The 24,043-nt window shown below is 41.2% G+C and overlaps 1 protein-coding gene across 2 annotated transcripts in view; it reads left to right on the forward strand.

Moving 5' to 3' along the window:
* Positions 1 to 24,043, forward strand: part of Pik3ca (phosphatidylinositol-4,5-bisphosphate 3-kinase catalytic subunit alpha) — a 75,280-nt gene that overhangs the window by 30,018 nt on the left and 21,219 nt on the right. For both annotated transcript variants that reach the window (XR_009056277.1, XM_057756904.1), the window contains exons 2-9: positions 11,228 to 11,655; positions 12,150 to 12,359; positions 13,318 to 13,568; positions 15,266 to 15,511; positions 16,192 to 16,277; positions 21,531 to 21,636; positions 22,240 to 22,392; positions 22,477 to 22,611. Coding sequence is in view for 1 of the 2 variants with exons in the window: in XM_057756904.1 (XP_057612887.1) it covers positions 11,304 to 11,655; positions 12,150 to 12,359; positions 13,318 to 13,568; positions 15,266 to 15,511; positions 16,192 to 16,277; positions 21,531 to 21,636; positions 22,240 to 22,392; positions 22,477 to 22,611 (1,539 nt within the window). In the remaining variant the exon portion in view is untranslated. The remainder of the gene's footprint in view (positions 1 to 11,227; positions 11,656 to 12,149; positions 12,360 to 13,317; positions 13,569 to 15,265; positions 15,512 to 16,191; positions 16,278 to 21,530; positions 21,637 to 22,239; positions 22,393 to 22,476; positions 22,612 to 24,043) is intronic.

Genomic DNA, 24,043 nt, shown 5'->3' on the forward strand with positions numbered 1-24,043 from the left:
TTTCACTTGGCTCTCTTTGGACTCTGTCTCTTAGAGTGTCTCTGCTCTCTGTGATGTAGATGTCTCATTTGTGAGTGAGCACTTATTCTCTACATGTTGAACATTTGTGAAATTTGTGAATTTCTATAGTAACCACTGCCCACCACACAAATAAACTTCACAAAAGGTCTGTGGATTGCACTAATCTATGGTATGAGAGATAGCAGTTTAGAGGACAGTTTGATAGTAGGTACATCTAACAAGATAATAGTAGTAGCTTCACTCTTGGTATCATGAGCTCCCCAGCTATGGTTTCTTAGCTGGGTTTATTTATAGGCTCAGACATGCATTTCCTCTTCTGGAATGAGCCTTATGTCAATCAGGAAGCAGTTGGTTGCTTATGCCTATAACATTTGTGCCACTGTTGCGCCCATAGGCATGTTTTGTTCCAGTAGTCATTATTGTGGTTCACAAGATTCACAAGGAAGATTATTTATGACCTTTTTCTCTTAGGAGCCTATAATAGCACCTTCCAGTATTTTGAGAACTAGCCAGCAAAGAAGCTTCTTCATCAGTATTAATTTGATTTTTCCTTGTCCTGTGTCAAAGTGTGCAGTGTCTTCAGTAATAAGGGCATACCATTATGAACTGGTGAGTCACCAAGAATACTGGTACTAGTCTATATTATTTTAAGGGTCTCCAGGACATTTGTGACCAACAGCTCAAAGGGAGGTACCCATACTTTTCACTTGGAAACCTGTGGGTTCTGGAAAGGAGCGTTGTACCCTACATAAGGAAACCCCAAATGGACTGTTTTATATGAATATGTATGTGAATATATATGTATGTATAAAATTTAGCATCTTTGTAAGATAGTAGGTTTCCTATGACTGAAAATTGGTTTTCAAAAATTTTGGAAGACTTATTTTAGATGAGTGTTTTGCCTGAATATATGTGTATACCACATGTGTGTTTGATGCCTGGGGAGGTAGAAACAGTCAGAACTAGAGTTAGGGGTGGCTGTGTGTTATGTGGGTTTTGGGAACTGAACCCTTGATATTAGAGTAGCCAAATAGTCTTAACCACTGAGCCTTCTCTCTAGCTCCCGAAAAAAAGGCAGCTTTAAAACTCAGGTTTCTGTTAGGTTTCATGTCTTCTGTCCAGTGTTGTTACTGTGAAGAATAACTAAATGAATATAAAATTTCATGCTTATCAGAATATAGTCCGAAAAATGTAGAACATCTGTGTAAGTGGACCTTTATTCAATTATGTTATCAATTGGGACTGGGAAACATTGATTTGGATCAATATGACATGAAATGAGCAGGTTAAGACTGAACATTAAGTAGTCAGGTTCAGTGAAATAAAATGTTAGTGTATTTTGTATTTGCCATGTCATTTTATAAGAATGTTAGTCAATTGATAGGGCATAAGAAGGGAGAGTGTTTGAAAAGATTACAGCTGTAGCAGCCTCTGAGGAGATGGGTTAAGCACAAAGCTGAAATTGTGATTAGGACAAAAGACAGCATCAAGGATAGATAAGAACTAGACAGAATGTCCGGGAGCTAAACATTGTTGTGAAATGAGGTACTCTGTGCTTGGAGAGCCAGGGTCCCCTGTCTAATCTGCTTCAGGATGTAGAGTCACACTGTTGTTTTCACAGAATGCCCACAACCAGGCCTGCCCACCGGGGATGCATATAGTTAGAAGAGGAGGACTTCCTCCTTCGGGTCTGGGTTTGTTTTGTATGTGAGTACATTAGATGGTTGTTGTTGGGCAGAAAACTACCCTGTCCTCTCTGTCAAATTGATAGACACATTTGGGAATCACTCCATATTTTTAAGCAAATCTGTTCATTTGTTTTTGTTTTTAAAGATTTTGTTTTTATGGCAGGTAAGAGGGCTCAGAAGGTAAAGGCACTTGCTGCCAAGCTTAGCAATCTGAGTTCAGTACCTGGGACCCACAAAGTACAGGGTTGTCCACAGATCTCTACACATATGGCTGTGAGATACTTGCATCCAGATATTTACACAAAACACGTGCATATAATAAATAAACGAATTAATAAAAAGATTTATTTTTATTTATAATGACAAGTATATTTGTGTGTGCATTTGTATATATGAGTGCAGTGCCCATGAACGCCAGAAGAGGGCGTTGGATTTCAGTTAGTTGCTGAAGGAAGTGCTGGTAACCAAACTCAGCTCATCTGCAAGAGCTGTGTGCATTCGTAACTTCTTTCCAGCCCAACAGATCTTTATTTTTGAATCACTTACCAGCAGGCTGTTTTCCTGTTGCAGACTTTTTCTTTGGCCTGGTAGTATTGACCAACAAATAAACACTGGTCACAACGGTATAAGAGAAGATGTCATTTAATTTTGAGAAACACTAAGGGCACTGATGTCTGAAGGTTTACTTTTCTCCCTTTTTGTCTCTGAGGGTGTGGGATTACCAGCACTTAAACCATCACTGGACTGCTATTTATTCAACCTCAGGAAATGAGGTACTGTTGGAAAGAGTGAGCTATGATGGAGCTTTTTGACTGTCCTTGGTTTTTCTCCCCAAATCCTTTTGGCTATCTGGAGAAGCCCTTCTAATGGAACATGGTTACATACACATGGGTATCTATACTGTGTCTGGTAGAATATTCTGATGAAAGTTGCTAGCTGTGTCTTCATTGAATCATGCATCTATGGATACAGACACACATTCACAGCAGTCAGAGGCATAGGCAGGTTCAGTTGAGAAACCTGTAGCTGACCCACATTTCTTTTATGGTACACTGTAAGGTTGTTCATTATTAGGATCTGAACATTAATCAGAGGTGCAGACGTGCTTTTTAAATGTATATAGATGCTAGAGCATACCACCCAAAAGGAGCAGTATTTAAATGTCCTCATCTAATGGTATAAAGAAATAGGGTATCATTCTTAATGAAGAAAGACAGGAAAAATGGTATAATGCAAAGAAAAAAAGAACCTGCCCTGACTGAGGAAGTCCTAAAGATGGTAGGGCTCTCTCTAGCATCAGTGGTACTGAGGCTTGAGAAAAACTGGCCCCACTAAAACAGAAACACTGGTTGCCTCTGCCTTGGACAGGACTAGGTAACATGTATTATTGTCCCATCATCCTAGTCTAAAACTGTAAGTGGACTTTCTGGATGTGCCTGGCTTACTTTTCTGACTGGGATGTTCTTTCTCACCTGTCTGTCTTGGTTTATTTTGTTTGGCTGGTGGTTCCATCATGGTGGGAAAGACAGCATATAGGGAAGGAAAGCCTAGTGATAGACAGGAGCCAGAGGAACTTGGTCACACAGCATCACCACTCGGAAAGCAGAGAGCAAACAGGAAGTGGGCCAGGCTAGAAAGCCGACAGGCCAACGCCAGTGGCCCACTTCCTTCAGCACACTGGAGAGCCAGTGTACAAATGCATGCGTCTGTGGGAGCCACTTCAGGCTCAAACCACAGCACTGTCCTGGGAATATGAGAAAAGTACTCACTAGAAATCACGTAGTGTTGTCACGGTGAGAGCATTGTGTGCTATTAAATTATGCAGTGGTATCAAGTCCTCTTGTCTTTTCTGCACTCGACTCGTAATTGTGCTTCTCACACCTTCTCCTGGACTCTTCTTCCCTGTTTTCACTTTGGTACTAAGATTGAATCTAGGCCCTCATGTCTGCTAGGACAGAGCTGTGTCCCCAGCTGGATTAATGTCTAGTCTTCTGGGCTTAAACTATACAAAGCGTTAGCTTATCAATGTACATTAAAATTTGATTTTCCTGTTGTTACTGTCCTTGCATTTTGTTTTTATTGGGACTCAAACCCAGAACCTTGAGTGTGCTGGGCAAGTGCTTTTATCACAAGCTACGCATTTGGCCTGTAAAATTTAAACTTCTTATCCCACATTTCAAGATATGGTTTATATCGTTATGTTTTTAAGTACATTTACCTAACAGCTTAAAACCAGTATTACTAATTTGTATTTCATTAGTGGCTCTGAAGTGCAGTTGCTTTGCTATCACATTAGAATCTTTAACCTGCCTGTTCAGGCCATGGTCCTAAAGTCTGTATTGTGGCTGGATGTGCTGATGGACTGTAATCGCAGCCCTTGGGATGGGTAGGAGGATCATCAGTTCAAGATCAGTTTTTTGCTACATAGTTCAAACCCAGCCTGGGCAACATGAGACTCTGAAAAATCAACATTTCATGCACACTACTCGCCTAGATCTTAATTGTCTTATTTAAAAATTTATATCAACACATAGACATTTCCTAAGCCACCCATTGACCACGAATCAGGAAACCTTTGTCTTATTGCTGTAGTAATCTCAGAAATATATTTTCATGATGCCTTCTATACTTCTGTGAGTGTGAATTTAATATGAAGAACAAATTGTAACCCTTACTGAAGGGTTTATAGTTTCCTACATACTGTCATAAGAACTTGATCTCTACAGCTCTTCTGTCTCATTGAAAGCCTGTTTTCTCATGGCCAGCTTGTAAAGGTCAGTGAAGGACAGCATTCTGAAGGAAGTGGATAGAGCATCCTTCCAGAGCTAGTGCGTATCACAGCTGTCTCTCTGGACTTGCTCCAGCTCCAGCTCAGTGGCTCTTACAGAAAGGAAATCTTGGAGGCCTACACTGGGACTCAGAACATGGTACTGAAGGACACTTGCTTCCCAGGAATCATCACTCTGTGAGATGTGTTTATAATTATACTTCTCGTTCCACATGCAGTTGGCCTCTTGGAGACTCTATTCCTCAGGTGGCTCCAGCCTCTTTCTGACTATCCCTCTTGCTCTAACTCTTTCTTCAGGCCCTTGATGTTTTCTCTGGAATAATTTCTCAACTAATTTTTCTATTCTCTATTTTTTTGTTTGTTTTCTGTGTCCTTATCCCCAAAATCCTAGAAAAATTTATAATCTAGTAAGAAGTTAGACATGGTTATAAATTATTTTAATGAGATTGTAAAGCTACAGTATAAATACCTATAAGAGACTGTGGTAACTAAAAGAAAAGGAATAATTAACTCAAAGCATTTGCAATCGTCTTCAAATAGGGTAATCAGATAATTGGTTATTAAGCCATGTTTGAATCACGCTGTGTCTATAGCAGGCCTAGACAGGAGGCTTTAATTCTGTTCTAAGTCAGAAGAAAGGTTCATTTGGTAACTTAAAGATTTGGGAAGCATATTTCTATTTTCTAATAGTAACCAATAAAGAGATGTAGGAGATAATATAAAACTAAACACAGTTTTCTTGTTGATTTAAGAGTAAAAGTATAATCTTGTCTATGTCAATACATAAGATTCAGAAATAATATACGGTTTATTCAAAAACCTTCAGCAACTTCTGTGTGTGTGGAGGTCCAGAAAATACAAGGTGCTTGCTTCAGCAGTTGTGGCTGTTGTATGCATAGACTGCCATTTCAGTCAGCATAGATGCACCTAAGCTTACAGATAGATGTTTCCAGATAGCTTACTATTGTTCATGCTTTCTGATGCAGATAGAAATTGATTAAACAACATCTTAAACATATATCTCCAAAATCAGACAGTGTCTGCTTTGTTCGCCTGATATATAGACTTCCTGTGTATGGTTGAGTAATGGTTTTGCTTCGCGGGCTGTTGTAAAATGGTATCCAGCTAGACAGGAGTGGTACTGTACAAGATGATGCTGTGATCAGTCAGTTGGCCTTAGCCAAGAAGTGACCTTCTTATACTGGAAATACAGTCTTCCTCCAGTCCTCACGAGCATTGGGAACTTTGCCTGCTGTGTCCTGCAGGGCAGCACAGTAACTGAACCTGATAATGAGGAATATGATTTATCAACAAGGAAGGAATCACGTATACCTGCTTCTAAGAAAATAAGACTACCTTAATTGAACAGTTTATTTACGTAAGTAGAAAGCTAGGGAAAGCAAAGCCAATTTTATTTTTCTTTTTTATCTTTGTTTTTTTCAGGTGGGCATAATAACATGAACCTAATATAAGCACATGAGACATAGAGGTAGGAGAAGTAGTTTAAGGCCAGCCTAGGCTAATGAGATTTTTTTTTTTATTTTTTGGTTTTTCGAGACAGAGTTTCTCTGTAGCTTTGGAGCCTGTCCAAACCTGTCCTAGAACCAGCTCTTGTAGACCAGGCTGCCTTGAACTCACAGAGATTTGTCTGCCTCTGCCTCCCGAGTGCTGGGATTAAAGGCATGTACCACCACTGCCCACCATGAGATCTTGCCTTTAAAAAAAAAAAAAAAGGAAGAAAACACTTCTTCAAAGTGTAAAAATGAATATATAGTCCCAACTTTCTGAGCCATAGATTTTTCAGTGACATATCCCATCTGTAGTAGAGCATACTCATAGTCCAAGTACTTAGGAGGCCGAGGCAAGAGGACTGTGAATTTGGAGTCAGTTCCATCTGCATAGTGAGTTAATGACCAGCCTGGGGTATATGAGAACTTTGTGTCAAAAGCAAAGAATAGAATGCTTGCGTGAGTAAGGCCATGGATTTCATCTCCAGCGGCCTCCTTAAATGAAAGTCTGTTTCCTAATGATCATATCACATCTCTGGTCTTTGGTTTACTTATAGGTAGAGTGGTAGTACCTACACCCCAAAGAATTATCCAGCATAGTTGTGAGGTCCCTTTGCCTTCTCTGCATTTCTGTGTGTGAGCTGAGGGTTAGCAGTTTTGTTCTGAAATGAGGTTGCCGCGAGAAGGCAGAAAGCATGAAGCAAATAGAAAGATGTGTGCCCTGGCTGCTGTGTGGTTATTTCTGTGATGCTAGTCAGTCCCTGCTTTCCAAAATCCTGAAGGGGGTTTTGACTGTGATCACATTTCTCGTCCATGAAAAGAGTTAAGGCCAGGTGGTGGTGGTGCACACCTTTAATCCCAGCACTCAGGAGGCAGAGGCAGAGGCAGATAGATCTATGTAAGTTTGAGGCCAGCCTGGTCTACAGGCTCCAAAGCTACATAAATAAACCCTGTCTTGAAAAACTGGAAAAAAAGAAAGAAAGAAAAGAGAGTTAAATTATGAAGTTTGTTGGCTGTAACCATACCATTATACAGTAAGCCATAAAGTCGATAACCTGTGTGCCCTGTTAGCCTTCTCCTTTAGTCCTAGAGAACATATGAATTTCTGGGTTATTGTAGAAAATAGATGTTGCAGTAGTTCTGTGTTGTAGACTTCGAAGCACCGTTCAGCAAAGAACTGTAAGCAGAGCTGCTCTTTTAGTGTGGCTTGTGGTTTGGTTTTGTTTCTATTTGAACTTTTTTATGTTTGTAGAAAGTCAGTACTCACTTATTTGGCATTTTCTTTTCGGGGAAGAGCTAAATATATACTTAAAACCTCCATGTAAGTCACTTCAGTAATTGTGCACGTGGATTTGATTTATCTAGTCTTTTTACTGGGCTGTGATTTTTTTTTTTAAAGCGTAGGAAATACATGGGACTGGATAAGTACATGAGTGGGTAAGTGTGCTTTCTGCACAAACATGAAGACCTGAGTCTGCTCACTACACTCACAGTAAACTGCACGTGCTGGTATATTCTGGAGAGGAGGAGCGGAGGCTGATCCCTGGGTTTGCTGGCTAGACAGCCTAGCCTACTTGGTGAGCTCTAGGTCAGTGTAGGAGCCTCTTATAAAATGAAGTGCAGAGTAATTAAGGACACCAGCAACACCAGCCTCTGTTCCCCGCATACAGGTGCATGTGCACCTGCACACATTTAAATAAAAGAATAAAGGACGCAATAATTAGAGAATGCAAGCAGAATCGAAAAGCAGCCATTTAGGTCTTTGCAGTGGTCTCTACCCAGGGTGGGAATGAACGTGAATATAGGATGGGTTAGATGTTGGAGGGTCTGAACCTGAGGAATCAGGGAGTGACAGGTCTCTAGACTGTGTCATGCCCCTGCACCCTTTCCCAGGTCACTCTCTGATTCTTTGTTGTGCTCCGTAGGCTGTCTTCCTTCGCTACCTCCACTGAATCTGCTGGACACAGGATGTTTATAGAAACTGTCCACCCTAGTTTTTCTTCTGCTCTGGAATTCTGAGTATAACTACCATCACACATACGGCATGATCTTCACACTCTGGAGTTTGTCTTCTGAGGGGCAGAAAAGGACATCTGTTTTAGTCTTCTTTACATACTATGGTGGTTTGAATGAAAATGGCTCCCATAGGCTCATAGAGAGTGGCACTATTTGGAGGTGTGGCCTTGTTGGAGGAAGTGTGTCAGTGGGAATGGTCTTCGAGGTTTCAAATGCTCAAGCCAGGCTCAGTGTCACTCTCTCTTCCTGCTGCCTGCCAATCCAGATGTAGAACTCTACTACCTCTCCAGCCCCATATCTACCTGCTCCCATGTTTCCTGCCATGAGGATAATGGACTAGACTCTGAACTGTAAGCCAGCTCAATTAAATGTTTTCCTTTGTGAGAGTTGCTGTGGTCATGGTGTCTCTTCATAACAATAAGACCCTAACTATGACACCTACCTAATACCAAACATGATGCTGGGACAGAACCAACACCCCTGGGAAGAAGCAGTGTCAATTATAACCACCTGGTCCTGCTATCGTGTGCCACAGGTTAGAGTGACCACATCTGCAGGATGTCCAGGGCGTTTCCCACCCATTTCTACAGTTCCACTTTGCTTTTTTGTTTTTATTTCACCTTAATGTATGTCTGTGTACCATGTGCATGGCTGGTATCCATGGAGGCCAGAAGAGGGAGTCGGATCCCCTCGAACTGGAATTATAGATGGTTATGAGCCACTGGAGACTGAACTTGAGTAGGGTCCTCTGCTAGCCATCTCTCCAGCCCCTTCATTCCTTTTTCATTTTGTACCTCCTGCTTTGCTTTGTGGTGACTGACTTCCAGTTTCACTTACTAAATGAAAGAACCGTGGGACAGCAGGGAGTTAACCTGCATTTTCTCTTTAAGGGAAGACTTGGTGGGGTTGTGCGGGTTAAGATGGAGGTCACTCTCGTGCATGGCAGAGATGTGGTCAGAGGATGGTTCTGGGAGTTGGTCTACTGGATCCAGGGGTCAGGTTTGCATGGCAAGCACTTTTTACCCACTTAACTAGCTTGCTGGCGTGAGTATTTTAAGGGTTTCAGTGGCATCTTCCAATTGAACCCTCAAAAGTGTTGTCATGTAAAACTGAGTCTTTCAAATCCTACTATACTTAATAGTTTTTAAAATGTTATGCTACTTAACCAGAACTGAGGGGATCATTGTACTGACACAGAGTCATGTATCCCTCAGCATCTAAGATAGTGTATCTCAGGAGTACAAAGGTGGTGTAGATTCATCATCATGCCTCAAGGAAAACCACTGATATTTTGTTTTATGACAGAATACTTAAATCATCGTTTAAAAATCAAATGGGGTGGGTGGTAGCACACACATTTAATCCTAGTACTTAGGAGGCAGAGGCAGGCGGATCTCTGAGTTAGAGGCCAGCCTGGCCTATAGAGTGAGTTCCAGAACAGCTAGGGCTACACAAAGAAACCCTATCTCTAAAACAAATGAATGACTGAGGGGCTAGAGAGGTGGACTTTGATTTAAGCATATTTGCTGCTGCTCTTGCAGAGAACCAGAGTTCACATCCCAGCACCCAGATCAGGCAGTTCACAACCACCTGTAACTTCAACTGTACCTCTGAATTTAATGCTTTCTTCTGGCCTCTGCAGGCACACACACACACACACAAATTAAAAAAAGAAAACAAACCTTTAAAAACAGAATGGAAGCCAGGCATAGTGCCATACACACCAAACCCCAGCAGTCAGTAGGTGGAAGCAGAAGCATCAGAACATAAAAAAGGTTAGGTTTGGCTATCTCACAAATTCAGGACCAGCCTTAGACTACCTTAGACTTTTTCTTGGACAAACAAACAAAACCTTAGAGTGGTCTAAAAATATCACTTGGACAGAAAACAACCCTGTTGCAAGGAGGAGCTGTTTGTCCGTCCCAGCTGCCTGGCTAGCTTACACTCGAAATAACCACACAAAAACTTTATTAATTAAAATACTGCTTGGCCCATTAGCTCTAACTTCTTATTGGCTAACCCTTACATCTCAGTTTAACCCATTTCTATTAATCTGTGTATCGCCACGTAGCAGTGGCTTACCAGGAAAGATTCAGCATGTCTGATTCTGGCGGCTCCATGGCGTCTCTCTCTCCTACTCTGCCTCTCTTCCTCCCAGCATTCAGTTCTGTCTTCCCCACCTACCTAAGTTGTGCCCTGTCAACTAGGCCAAGGCAGCTTCTTTATTCTTTAACCAATGAAAGCAACACACAAACAGAAGGAACTCCTACACCACAACCCCACCACCAATAGGAAGGAAATTGCAGGGATCCTGGAAATATGGCTTTGAGTTAAGAGCACACTGCTCTGCCAGAGGACCCATAACATGTGATTGACAACTGCCTGTAACTCCAACTTCAGGGGATCTGTCACCTCTGGCCTCTGCAGGCACCTACACTCACTTGCGCATATCACACAGATGTATACACATATATGTGGATTTAAATAATAAAAAATATTTAAGGGAAATTAGAAAGATTAAAATGTAAAGACTTAGCCATTTAGTATCACATTACGAAAATATGCTGGGGGAAGAGTAAAGAAGGAAAAGTATTTGGATTTTTCTGGGCTGTACTTATATTTAAAATCTCTTGCATCATAAAATGATGGAGAATGATAAATGTGACAGAACCCAGTCACCTTTAGAGAAGACTTGGTGGGATTTTGTGTGTGTGACTGGGGGGAGTTTACTCCCTCACGTGCCAGGCAAGGTCTCTACTAATCTGTTGGTGTTGATTTGTTCTTCAGACAGCCTTGCTAAACTTTTCAAGCAAGCCTTGAACTGCAGTCCTCTTGCCTCAGCCAGAGTAGCTGAGATTGCGAGCCTATACCACCAGCCTGGTGAGCTGGGAAGTTTTGGTTGAGTTGCAGCTTATTTTTTCATTTTTTCCATTGCCTCTGTTTTTATGAGACTTCACTTAGGAAATCTATTTACATTTTAAAATTTTTCATTAAATCTAATTAAATGAAAGTTGTTCTAGTATCTGTTGTAATAAGATCTTTATAGCATAGTTTAGAGCAACAGTCAAGATTAAAACACATAAGTTATGATTGCTCTGATCATTCAGACAACAGGATGTGAACAATTACATTTCGCAGTGCAGTCATCATTGGTGTACGCTCAGGAGTTGCTTCTCTCTAACAGGTGGTTTTCTTCTCTTGTTCAGGGCACTGTTTGGGGACAACCATCTCTCTGATTCCATAAAGTGGTTTTCTATGTAAAGTTGGCAGAGGCTCAGAACAATGCCTCCACGGCCATCGTCGGGTGAACTGTGGGGCATCCACTTGATGCCCCCACGAATCCTAGTGGAATGTTTACTCCCAAATGGAATGATAGTGACTTTAGAATGCCTCCGTGAGGCTACACTAATCACCATCAAACATGAACTATTTAAAGAAGCCAGAAAATACCCTCTGCATCAGCTTCTGCAAGATGAATCTTCTTACATTTTTGTAAGTGTTACCCAAGAAGCAGAAAGAGAAGAATTTTTTGATGAAACAAGACGGCTTTGTGACCTTCGGCTCTTTCAACCCTTTTTAAAAGTAATTGAACCAGTAGGCAACCGTGAAGAGAAGATCCTCAATCGAGAAATTGGTATGATATAATTTTCAGCTAACTGACATTGTCATTGCTAAACTGCAAATGACTGGCATCTACTCTTTGTTTCATTGTTAAGAATCTTTGTCTGAATCACTACCTTTGTAATCTTTAAGTAATTTCTTTTAAAAAAAAAAAAATCTAAAGTAGTGGTTTAGCCCTGAGCTATAGAATATTTTAAAACTTTGATGTTCTGTAGGGTTTTCCGTAAAAAATGCAATTAGGAGGAGGATTTAGATCTGCTATAGCCAAGTTTTATTACTCTGTAAAAAAGTTGATAGTGATTTTATTTTAATATTAATATGTGTATGGAAAATACATATATTTAAAATGCTTAAGGCTTCATCAGCTCTTAAATTCATCAGTGATTTTTTTTTTTTTTTTTTTACTCAGAAACTTTCTTGACTTTTAGGCTTTTCCAAATGTGCACAGTTCTGAGTTTGTAAGGACCACATCTGCCCTGCATTCTTTATAAATACCTTATTTTTCAGGTTTTGTTATTGGCATGCCAGTGTGTGAATTTGACATGGTTAAAGATCCAGAAGTCCAGGACTTCCGAAGGAACATTCTGAATGTTTGCAAAGAAGCCGTGGATCTGCGGGATCTCAACTCGCCTCACAGCAGAGCAATGTATGTCTACCCTCCCAATGTAGAGTCTTCCCCAGAACTGCCAAAGCACATCTACAACAAGTTAGATAAAGGTAAGGAAACCGTCAGCAGTGAACGCCTGTCACTGCTCTGATTTCTTCTGCACCATTGCTTTTTGCTGGGTGGATGCTGAGCTTGGAGACAAGGTCTGCTGCCCCACGAGAGTAGAGTGCTAAGTGATAACTCGTAGACAGGAAGCACAGACTCCCTAACTCAGCCCTTGGTGAATGCTTCTCTCGCTCAAACTAAAGAACTGAGTTTAGAATTCACTGTTGACAGAATGCGAACAAAATTAGAGCTACTTATCTTTTTCTTTTTTATAAATAAAAACAGAAGGAGCTGTTGTCTAGAGCATTTGCCTTATGTGCACAAGGCCGTGGGTTTGATACCCAGTACCACCAATAAAAAAGAAGGAAAAGAGTTCATAAAAACAAGCACAGAAACATACATTTTAATGATCTGTCCTCTGACAGGAAAATACTGTCATGCTTCACTGTGGTTTTTTTACTTTTCTAAAGACATAACTAGAAACAATGTCTAGTTAACCTGACTGACTAGAGGTGAAGATTTGGTGGAAACAGGCAATGTTCACACCTGGCAGATTCTCGGTGTCCATGACTTAATTGGTCTTAGTAAGAGAAAAATTAAAACTTCCTTTTCCCTTTTCCTGTTTATTCTTCTTCCATCTTTTCTTCATTCTAACGATGGTGCTCCCTTTCCTTTGAGTAGTTCATGAACTGGTAAACTTGAGACCCTCTCGTGTCTTTCTGTGAAGTGCAGCTTGCAGTTTACAGTGGAGGTGAGCTTGGCCTTGGGTTTTAGTGGTTCACTAGGCTTGTGTGAAAGTCTGCCAGATGTGAGCATTGCCTGTTTCTGCATCTAGTTAATCATGTTAACTCGAATCCTATCTGGTTGTAGTTACAAGACCAGAGAGTGAAAACTTCTTGAGACTTGTCTTCAGAGAGATGAATTGACACCAATACTGCATCCAGCATTGTTTTCTTGTTACAGGACAAATCATAGTGGTGATTTGGGTAATCGTCTCTCCAAACAATGACAAGCAGAAGTACACCCTGAAGATCAACCATGACTGTGTGCCAGAGCAAGTCATTGCTGAAGCCATCAGGAAGAAGACTCGGAGTATGCTGCTCTCCTCCGAGCAGCTGAAACTCTGTGTCTTAGAATACCAGGGCAAGTATATTCTGAAAGTGTGTGGCTGCGATGAGTACTTCCTGGAAAAGTATCCTCTGAGCCAGTACAAGGTGAGTGATGGATGCCTACGCCAGGGCTGCATATGTTTTAGCCTGTACTTTTGATGATTAATAGTTAATATTAGCAAACAGAATTTATAAACTTATTTATTAGCATATTTTAATTTTGTTTAATACAGTAAGTTTCACTGAAATGACATTTCCCTTTGTGAGTTGTGTCTTTTTGTTTTGTTTTGTTTCTGCCACTACCAGAGATGGAACCTAGGACCTCATGAATGCCACCCAAGTCTTCCACCACTGAACTACCTATCCTCCTGTGGTCATTTGTGTCATATATGTATATCATGTGTTTTGATCATAGTCAACCCCACTGGGATGAATGAGTTTCCCTACTCCCTCTGATCGCCTTGCTTTCAACCAGGCCCCCCTTCTATTTAAGTTTTTATTCAAATAATATAATTGTTTGAGAGCCTGAAGATGTGACAGTTATACTAACTACAAAATAGGGAGTATTTCATGACTTCTTGCTCCCCAATAATGATACGGGGACAGTGTTAAAGTAGAGCATTGTTTATTAAGATCACTACTGACCTTCCTCCTCTTTCTGTCCTTTGAGAAGCAATGGTGGTGTGCACACCAGTCACTGTTTATAATACAGACTCCGGCTTCAGTTGCTGATAGATAGGAGAGTGTGGGGTTATGATGTATATGGAGTAGCGTAGACCAAAAACCTGTGTCCTGGGGCCACCAAGATGGAGAGAGAACCAGCTTTAAACTTGTTTGAATTCCATGCATGCTCTGTGTACGTGTACATTAATAAGCAAATACCGTTTTTAAAGAACCTTTATCTTTGACTTGGGGAGATGGCCGTTTGGTAAAGTGCTTTGGTGTACAATCTGAGGAGGACCTGTGCTTGGATCCCTAGCACCAACATAAGAGCCAGGCTTGGCAACCTGTGCCTGACATCTCGACACTGGGGAGGCAGAGACAGGAGGATCCCTAAAGTTCTCTGGCTAGCCAACCTTGTCCTTACTGAACTCCATGTTCCCTCTCCCAATAAAATAAGTGGACAGTGATTGAGGAACATTCCTGACCTTGAACTCTGCACACACACATCCTGCTATTTCAAAACTCAGATCAGTGAATTTTAACGTTTTTAAATTTCTCTATAGCTCTGAGTATCATTTGCTTATTGTTTTTATTGTTTGGAATTTTGTTTATTCGAGACGGGGTCTCATATAGCCCAGGATGGCTTCAAATTGGCCGTGTAGCTAAGAAACCGTAAACCTTCATCTTCTCCTCCACTCCTCACGTGCTGGGATTGCCAGTGTAGGTGACCATACTAGCTTACTTATGGGCCTTTATTGTTTTAGTAAAATAAATGTTTCTCAGGAACTGTGTGGAGGCAGGGGTGTGGGGTTTGGCCCTGGTGACGTATGACATGGACTGTGACAGAGGAAGCTGGTCTTCCCTACAGTGGTCATTTCTGATCTTTGTTTTTAGTGTTTTGCAGTTAAGAGTAACATGATAGTGTCAAAAATTGATCCTAGTTTTTTACTTTATAAATATATTCAGAAGTTCTTTGAAACTAATTCCAATTTAATAAAAAAAAACAACTGGTAACAAGTGTGGTCTATGTTTGATTTTTAAAATCACCTTTGGAAATGCTCATAACATTCCTGCATGTTATCTTTGGGATGAAGAACCTCACGGGCAATGGTTGCTTCTCTTACTCTGATCTCTTACAGTACATCAGAAGCTGTATAATGCTGGGGAGGATGCCCAACTTGATGTTGATGGCCAAGGAGAGCCTTTACTCTCAGCTGCCGATGGATAGCTTCACAATGCCATCTTACTCCAGGCGGATCTCCACAGCCACACCCTATATGAATGGAGAGACATCTACGAAATCCCTCTGGGTTATTAATAGTGCACTCAGAATCAAAATTCTTTGTGCAACCTATGTAAATGTAAATATTCGAGACATTGATAAGGTAAGGTCACAAAGGCTGATGTTTGTTCTATGGAAGTCATTGTTTTATTAGCCTAATTTGAACACAGTGTAAACTGTTGACCTGTGGTAGCTTTACACGTGACTTAAAACACAAATCTCAGAAAATATAAATGAGTCATGATTTCTTTTTGAGTTACACCTGCCTCAGCTTTCACACAGTTAACCTATAATTGTAATATCCATAACTGTAGGCTTTTTAAAGTAGAAAGTTTTACATTCTGTTTAGTTAAAAACAGTGATCGGACCTAAAGTGAGTCTTTTTATAGTCTTTATTTAATCCCATTGTGCGAAAGTCTTGGCATCTCATAACAGAGCTGTTCATGTCTTAGGGAACTGTTTCTCTAGCTTCAGGAGTTTGAAGGAATACCTAAAACCAGTTTATCTTGGAAAAGTGAAGGCCTCTGTGTTTTATGCATAGTGCCCCGGGCTCTTGGCTATGCTAACTTCCTACTGGGTCAAAGACCCATCATTAGTTGGCGAAGGCAACAGTTAACTGTAAATTTATACAAAGAAGCCATCTGAACAAAAGATCTCATGATTCTCTCATTTACATCAGTTAAGTTATTTTGTAGTGCTTGGTTCTGTTGAGTGTGCATATATATGAGTGGGTGTGTGGGTGTGTATACACTATATATAGTGTATATTTTCCTTCTCTTTCAGATCTATGTTCGCACAGGTATCTACCATGGCGGAGAACCCTTATGTGACAATGTGAACACTCAAAGAGTACCTTGTTCCAATCCTAGGTAAGAGGGGTTTGGACATATTTCATGTCACTAATTTTATGCAAGTTATTACATTTCCATTATTTACATAAAGAACATAAGGACTGTCTGTGACTGACTCTGTCAAATTTTATCCTAAAGGTTTTTCTGCTTCACTCCTGCCATTGTTTCAGGGAGTAAAGGGAACATGGTCAAAGTCTTGTTCTTGATGAAAAAGTCAAAACCTGAGCTCTAAGGCAGTCTCCTTCGTATGATTCCCACGAACACATAGCTAGGGTCTTTGATAAAAGGCATTTACTGTAGGAAAGCGGGTTTCTGGGCACCTTGGACTCACTCTTGCTCAGATATGCTCTGGAAGGTGGTCCAGAGCTTTCAGGCCTTCTCTTTGGTTTTTCTTGTGAGAGACCCCTTGATTTCATAGCAGTAGAGTGCCGGAAGAGCTCGGCTGACACTGCAGATTGAAGGTGGACCTTACAGAGTGCAGTGGGGCTCACAAGTGAGACCTAGGAGGAAGGGAGACTCAGTTCTGACCTTGTTACTACATTTACAGAGTTAATGATTCTCCTAGAGCCTAGGACAAGACAAGTTCAGGGAGATGGTCACTTGTCAGTCAGTTGCCACCTTACCCAAGTCACAGCAGGTCAATCAGGACAGCATTGAGGTTAGATGGTACACAGGCAGCCAAGAGTCGTTAAAATAACAGTTCAACAAATTTCCCTCTCATACTTCTTGTTTGCCAAAGTGGGGTGATTGTAGGAGATTTAAAAAAAAAAACCTAGTATTTTTAGGACATTATAGAAACCTATTGAAGAAAATCTAGAAACCCACCAACCCAAAGAATTCAAAGAGCTTCAAGAAGAGGCTGCAAAAAAAAATCTGTCCTGGTTGTTTGAAAGCCAAAAGTAAGATTTTAGGAAAATAAGAAGGAAGACTTCATAGTAGTTGGTTACAATATTGATATTTTAGAAAATTAAAGTAACTGTTTAAGCCAGCTGTGGTAATGCCTGCAGGTTTTTACAGCTTTTCACAGCTGGAGGAAGGGTGATCAGTTCAACTTTTTAGCTCAAAACCAGCCTGGGCTGCATGAACCATCCTGACCAAACAAACAGGTTATACAGTTCTTATGTTCATCTGCACCTCATGACTTTTCTGGTCAGGGACTGGAGAGATGGCTCAGCAGTACTGCCGTTCCTGAGGACACACATCCGTTCTCAGCATTTACACTGATCAGCTCATACCCACCTGTAACTCTGGCTTCACAGGACCTGTCACCCTCTTCTGGCCTCTGCAGGCACCTGCACTCATGTGCATGTATTCCCAGACAGGCACGCACACACAGACGTATCTTTAAAAAAAAAAAAAAGGATTCTCAATTCTCAGCTGGGTGATGTGGCACACGCCTTTAGTCCCAGCACACACAAGGCAGAGGCAGGAGGATCTCTTGAGTTCAAGGCCAGCCTGGTTTACAGAGTGAGTTCCAGACAGCCAGGGCTACACAAAGAAACCTTTTCTCGAAACAAATAAATAAAAAAATATTCTTTTTAAGTAGAAGTTAAATCCCTGTGGTAGTAATGTGAAAATGTTATTAAAATCAGAAATAAATATGAAATTATTAGAAAAATAGGAGTGTAGACTTGAAAAGCATTGAGATTGGTGTGTGTGTGTGTATGTGTGTGTGTGTGTGTGTGTGCCTGCCTTTGCCTGACTGTATACCTGTGCAGTGCCCTTGGAGATCAGAAATAGGAACCAGTTCCCCTAGGGCTGGAGTTAACAACAGGTGGTTGTAGCCGCTATGTGGGTGCTGGGAATTGAGCAAGAGTTCAATGGAAGAGCAACAAGTGATCATAACCCCAGCTCTATTTTTGAAAATAAATTATTTTATTTTTGAGGGTCTCACTCTGTAGCCTTGACTGACCTTGAACTCACAGAGATCCTCTCCCTCCTGAGTGCTGCTGGTACTAAAGGCATTCGCCCCCACGCCAGCCAGCCTTTGAAAACTCCTGAAAGGTGAGCTGGTGTCTCAGCAGATACAAGTGTTTGCCATAGAGCCCACCAGCGTACATGGGGAAAGGAGAGAGCTAGCTCCTGAAGTTCTCTTGGACATTCCCATGCACATGTGTGCACACACAGTAAATATAATAAAAGACATTTAACACCAATATAATAAACATGTTTAGAAAGAAGACTAATTACTGAGATTGTTGGCTCCATATTTATGCTTCTCATTTACTGGGTGAATTTAATATTTTATGATATTTTTATATATATATACCAGTTATTTTCCAAAAAGAACAATCAATTTGGACCACATTTATAAAACTATTTCTTAAAAATAACTTGGTTGGAGGAGACTAGAGAGATACCTCAGTGATTAAGCTCTTTAAAAACAAATAAAAATATGGGTATCTGTGTGTTTGCCTACATGTATGTATGTGCATGCCCAGTATCCACAGAGGCCAGAAGAGTGCATCTGATCCCTAGCAACTGAAGTTACTGTTATAAGGTGCCGTGTGGTTGCTGGGAATTAAACCTGGGTCCTCTGCAAGAACAGCAAGTGATGCACTGTGAGCCATCTCTCCAGCCCTGGCTGAGAGCTCTTGATGTACAATCATGAGGACAGGAATTAAGATCTAGCACTCTTGTAGCAACCTGGGCTTCCTACACATGTCTATAATTCCAGTTCAAGAAAGATGGAGACATAGGACCACTGAGGCTTCATAGCTGCCAGCCAAGCTGAGTAAATAAACTAGCTTCAGGAAAGACCCTGCTTCAAAGGAGTGGACAGAGATTGATGGAAAACAACACTCACTTTTGTTCCCCACGTGCATTCATTCACACACGTGTGCAAATATGCTCATGTAAGCATATCCATATACGTAAATAAATCTTTAACAAATAAATAACTTGGTCTGTGTCGCAGTGGGTGTTAGAAAAAGGACTGTGCTAGTTCCACTGGACCCAGGGGACAGTTCTCTGGGAGTGTGGATGGCAGGGGACAGTTCTCTGGGAGTGTGGATGGCAGGGGACAGTTCTCTGGGAGTGTGGATGGCACTTTCCATTTGTTCATGTGCAGCCTGGGAAATTTCAAACATATAAGTCTGGTGTGTCCCCCAAAATAATAAAATTTAAAATACTTGGTCTGAAGACAGCGGGAAGGACACACATTGGGAAATGGAAGCCAAAGATTATAACCCTGGGTTTCATTCTCCAGAGGCCCTCCACTTTTTGCTTGATACATTCATTGACTTTAATAAATTTTCAAGTAGATTAGGTGGGCTGACTAGCAAGGCCCAGGGATCCACCTGTCTTTGCCACCCTCATCCCCCACCTGGCTTTTATCACGCAAGTTTTAGGGGTTTTACTCAAGTTCCTGTGGCTTGCAGGGAAGCATTTTACTGACAACCATTTCCCAGCCCTGTATATAGCCTTCATTTCGTGTATATGCTGAGATTAGGGATGTTGTTCTGAATGAAACCGAGTGTGTATAAAAATAAATAAAACTGTAATTGTTAGCTGGTTCCCACTAGCTAATTTCCCTTTTCTGTTTGGTTACATTTTTAAGAGATCAAATTTTATTCGTGCATAAAAGTATACAGATCATGAGGGCTAGAGAGATGGTTCGGTGGGTAAATAAATGGCTTGCTATTTCAGCATGGTGTAAGTATGGTGTTCCAAATTCAGATCTGCAGTACCTACATAAAAACCTGGATGACACAGTGTGTGTCTGTAATTCCAGCACTGGGAGAGATAGAGACAGGTAGATCTTGCGGGCTCATTGGCCCAGCCATAAAGCTAAAATGGGAAGCTCCAGGGTCAGTGAGAGACCCTGTCTCAAAAAATAATATGAAGGATGAGTGAAGAAGACAGCCAACCAGCATTTGGCTTCCACACGCACATAATGCATAAGTACATGGACATGGTGAGTATTCATGTGCACACGTACATGCACCACACAGAAGTATGGAGATCATAAGTATATAACTCAACTATCTGATCACAGCTCTAGGACATGTCCCAGCACACAGAAAGCTTCTCCTGCGTTGGGAAGGTGGTTCAGTGAGTAAAAGCACTGACTGTGAAAGCCTGGTAGGTAGACTCGTTTTAAGTTCCAGAACTCACATAAAAAGCTGGATGCGGAGGCTGAGGGTATAGCTTAGTTGGTAGGACGTTTACCTAGCAAACATAAAACCCTGTGTTCAGTCCCTAGCACTGCATAAAGTCAGGTACAAACCTGTAATCCCAGCACTCAAGAGGTAGAAGCAGGAAGAGCTAATGTTTCAAGTTACCATTGAGCACAGCAAGTTCCAGACCAACTTGGAATACATGAGACCATGCCTAGAAATAAAAAAGAAGCTGCGTGTGGTGGTTCACATGTGTAATCCCAGCACTTCCATGGAGAGATGGAAGGGAGAGACAGGAGACTGTAGGCTGGGAGCCTGTAGTGCACAGCACAGTAGTAGAAACAAGACATCTGCCCCAAAGTAGAAGGCAAGAACTCACTCCTGAAGTTCTCTCTCTCTCTCTCTCTGTTTCTCTCTCTCTCTCTCTCTCTCTCTCTCTCTCTCTCTCTCTCTCTCTCTCTCTCTCACACACACACACACACACACACACTGATCATAAAATAAAAACAGAAAGAATGGTCCCTTGTGCCCAGGCCCAGTCTATTGATTTTGCCTCCCCTAAAGGGAACAAGTATCCTGGCTTCTGCAAGTGTAGTATTTCCCTTTTGGGTTATTTGCAGTTGGAGGCTATTATGAAAAGTTCAGTTAGCAGACTGTAGATCATTACTGTGTTTTGTTCATAATGAAGTTGTGTATGTATTTGTACATTTTACAAGGCTTTCCAGTTCGGTTATAACAAATGTTGTATTTAGTGCTAATGCATGAGGTTTGCTGTTAATGTGTTCTTTGCCACCTGCCCTTTATCTTTTCATCTCTGAAGTTTGAATTTTTTGCATACTCTTTATGGCCAGTAGTACTGACCCAGACATCACCCCTCAACACAATCCAGGTTTTTGAAACAGGGTCTCACTATGTAACTCTGACTGACCTGGAACTTGCTATATAGGTCAGGCTGGCTTTGAACTCAGAAAGCCTGCCTTTGCTTCCTGAGTGTTGGGATAAAGGTGTGAACCACCACACCCAACTCTTTGGCCGTTTTAATACAGTTCTGTCCTGTGACTTTGTTTGATTGTCATTTCCTTCGTCTTAGTGTTGATGTATTGTGGAGCCATGTGCATTCTGGGAATAGCTTTGTTGTACCAATTCTCTATAGGTGGAGTGAATGGCTGAATTATGACATATACATTCCTGATCTTCCTCGTGCTGCTCGCCTCTGCCTTTCCATTTGCTCTGTCAAAGGCCGAAAGGGTGCTAAGGAGGTAAAGTATCTCAGGTGATATTATCTCTAGATGTGGCTACCTCCAGAATCCCTTGAAAGCTCTGATTCATGCTTCCTTACAAAACGGGCAAATTTCCTCTTTTGTTTCTTGGATCGGACTCATCCTGCCATGTATGTAACCCAGGGTTCTCTTGAGCACCGAATTGTCTTTCTCATCCTCTCAAATGCAGATGGCAGGTGTGTGCCACCATGCTGACTTTTTTTAAAGTAAAGTATTAATTGATTGAAGCTTTGTAAGATATTAGTGAGTGTATCTTTTAAGAACACAGTAGCAGAGCTTGAGAAATAAATGGCTGGTGAATAAGTAGGTCCTGAGTTTACGTGTAATTCTTTAAGCATGCTGGGTGCTGCAAGAGTTACTACACACCTCACTCCTGTGCACTTAAAATAGAGAAAACACTGGGATTTCCAGTGCGAAAAGCACAGAAAACCCTGATATATTGGAAAGCCATTGTGGCTTTGGTAGACTTTGTATTCCTTTAACTATAGATACAGCTGTTGAATTCTCCTCCAAGGGAAGAAGTGTATTTGGAAATGTGTGATTTATTCACAGAATCGTGAATGTTTTCTTTGTTTCATTAAGGAGCACTGTCCATTGGCCTGGGGAAATATAAACTTGTTTGATTACACAGACACCTTAGTATCCGGGAAAATGGCTTTGAATCTCTGGCCTGTACCACATGGGTTAGAAGATCTGCTGAACCCTATTGGTGTTACTGGGTCAAATCCAAATAAAGTAAGCTTTTTATTATCAGAAATCAGTTTTCTTTATGACAGCTAAGCATAACATGTATGCAATAACCTTTGTTCTTTCTTATAGGAAACTCCTTGCTTAGAGCTGGAGTTTGATTGGTTCAGCAGTGTGGTGAAGTTTCCCGACATGTCTGTGATCGAAGAGCATGCCAACTGGTCTGTGTCCCGAGAAGCTGGGTTCAGTTACTCTCATACAGGACTGGTGAGACACACACCTGAATTTCTTTGTCTCTGCCATAGTGTCTAGAGATGAGCACCTGCTTTGTGTCCATGAGAGTTGTGTAGCTCGGTCATCCTGGTGTGGATACTACTGAGCTCTGTTGTAGATGGACTTTTCTTTGGGTCACGAGCTCACACAAAAAAAAAAAGCACAGAGACTTAACTAATTATGAAAGCTTGGCCAATAGCTTAGGTTTGTTTTTTTTTTTTAACTAGCTCTTATAACATAAATTAATCCATTTCTATTACTTTACATGCTGCCACATGGCTAATGGCTTGTTACCTCATCTCCTACATACCAGACTTCTTCCTCATCTACCTAGCAACACTACCTTCTTCCCTGGCCAGCTATTGACTGTTTATCTTTTTATGAAACCTTTCACAGTGACGTGTCTTCATACAGTGTAAAGGAATACAACACTCTGTAGCAATGCCACAGTAGAGATCTTTCTGTAGCCTCCTGTCCTCCTGTACCTGTTTCTTTGTACTTTATTTGAAGCCCTATTGAATGATGCCGTGTATAAAACACTCATATAGATGCTGTAATGAAGTTGTGGACTAAAGAGATGTCCAAGATCATGCAGCATGTATGGTAAGGGCCGTGGAGAGGGATTGGGGAACAATAGTGTAAGGATAACTGAGGTGGGCAGAGCTAGTGTACGTTGGGCCCAGCAAAGGCCTCTCTGAGTAGTGGCTGGGAGTTGAAACTGAAGTATAAACATGAGTTCTACTTGGAGGCAGCAAAGCAACTCTTCATCACAAAGTGTTAGTCCAGGTCTCCAGAAATAAAGTGTGGAAAACAGTGTAACTGTTTACCTTGTTATCTAATGCTAACCGTAGGCTGAACACCAGTGCACTTCAGATCAAAGACCACTTACTCGTCGTGCTTGTTTCCTGATGACAAAGGGCGGGTGCTCAGAGGTGCTTCCAGGAGGGTGTCCTTTCCACACGATGTGAGACCAGCTGACTAATAGTGGACTGAGGTTGGCAAGGGTGCCCGGCCAGGCACAATGATTGCAGTGCCTAAGAACTTGAGAGGACATCTTGCCACACAGTTGAAACTGATTGTTTTCCTGTGTACACAATATAAAAACAAAGGAAAAATAAAGAAAAAACATCTCTTTTTTGAGTAAGGTAACACTTGGTGAGGGCTGAGGTTTTATGACTTGTAGTGTGTTTTATTTATTTTTATAGAGTATATGGAAGTCTTTGCCATTTAGATATGTAGGGAATGTTTCTAAGTGTAAGATAATTATGGAACTTTAGTTTTCCTAGATATTAAGGCATTTTTCTATTTCATTCCTTCCAGTCACCCTCAGAGAAGACTAAACTAATACAGAGATGTAGAGGAGGGTCTAATAGACTGGAGAGTGCCACAGGGAAGTACAGTAATTAGTCCATCACCGTCCTTTCCT

Source organism: Chionomys nivalis, chromosome 24 (assembly GCF_950005125.1).
Source record: "Chionomys nivalis chromosome 24, mChiNiv1.1, whole genome shotgun sequence".
Taxonomy (NCBI): Eukaryota; Metazoa; Chordata; class Mammalia; order Rodentia; family Cricetidae; genus Chionomys; species Chionomys nivalis.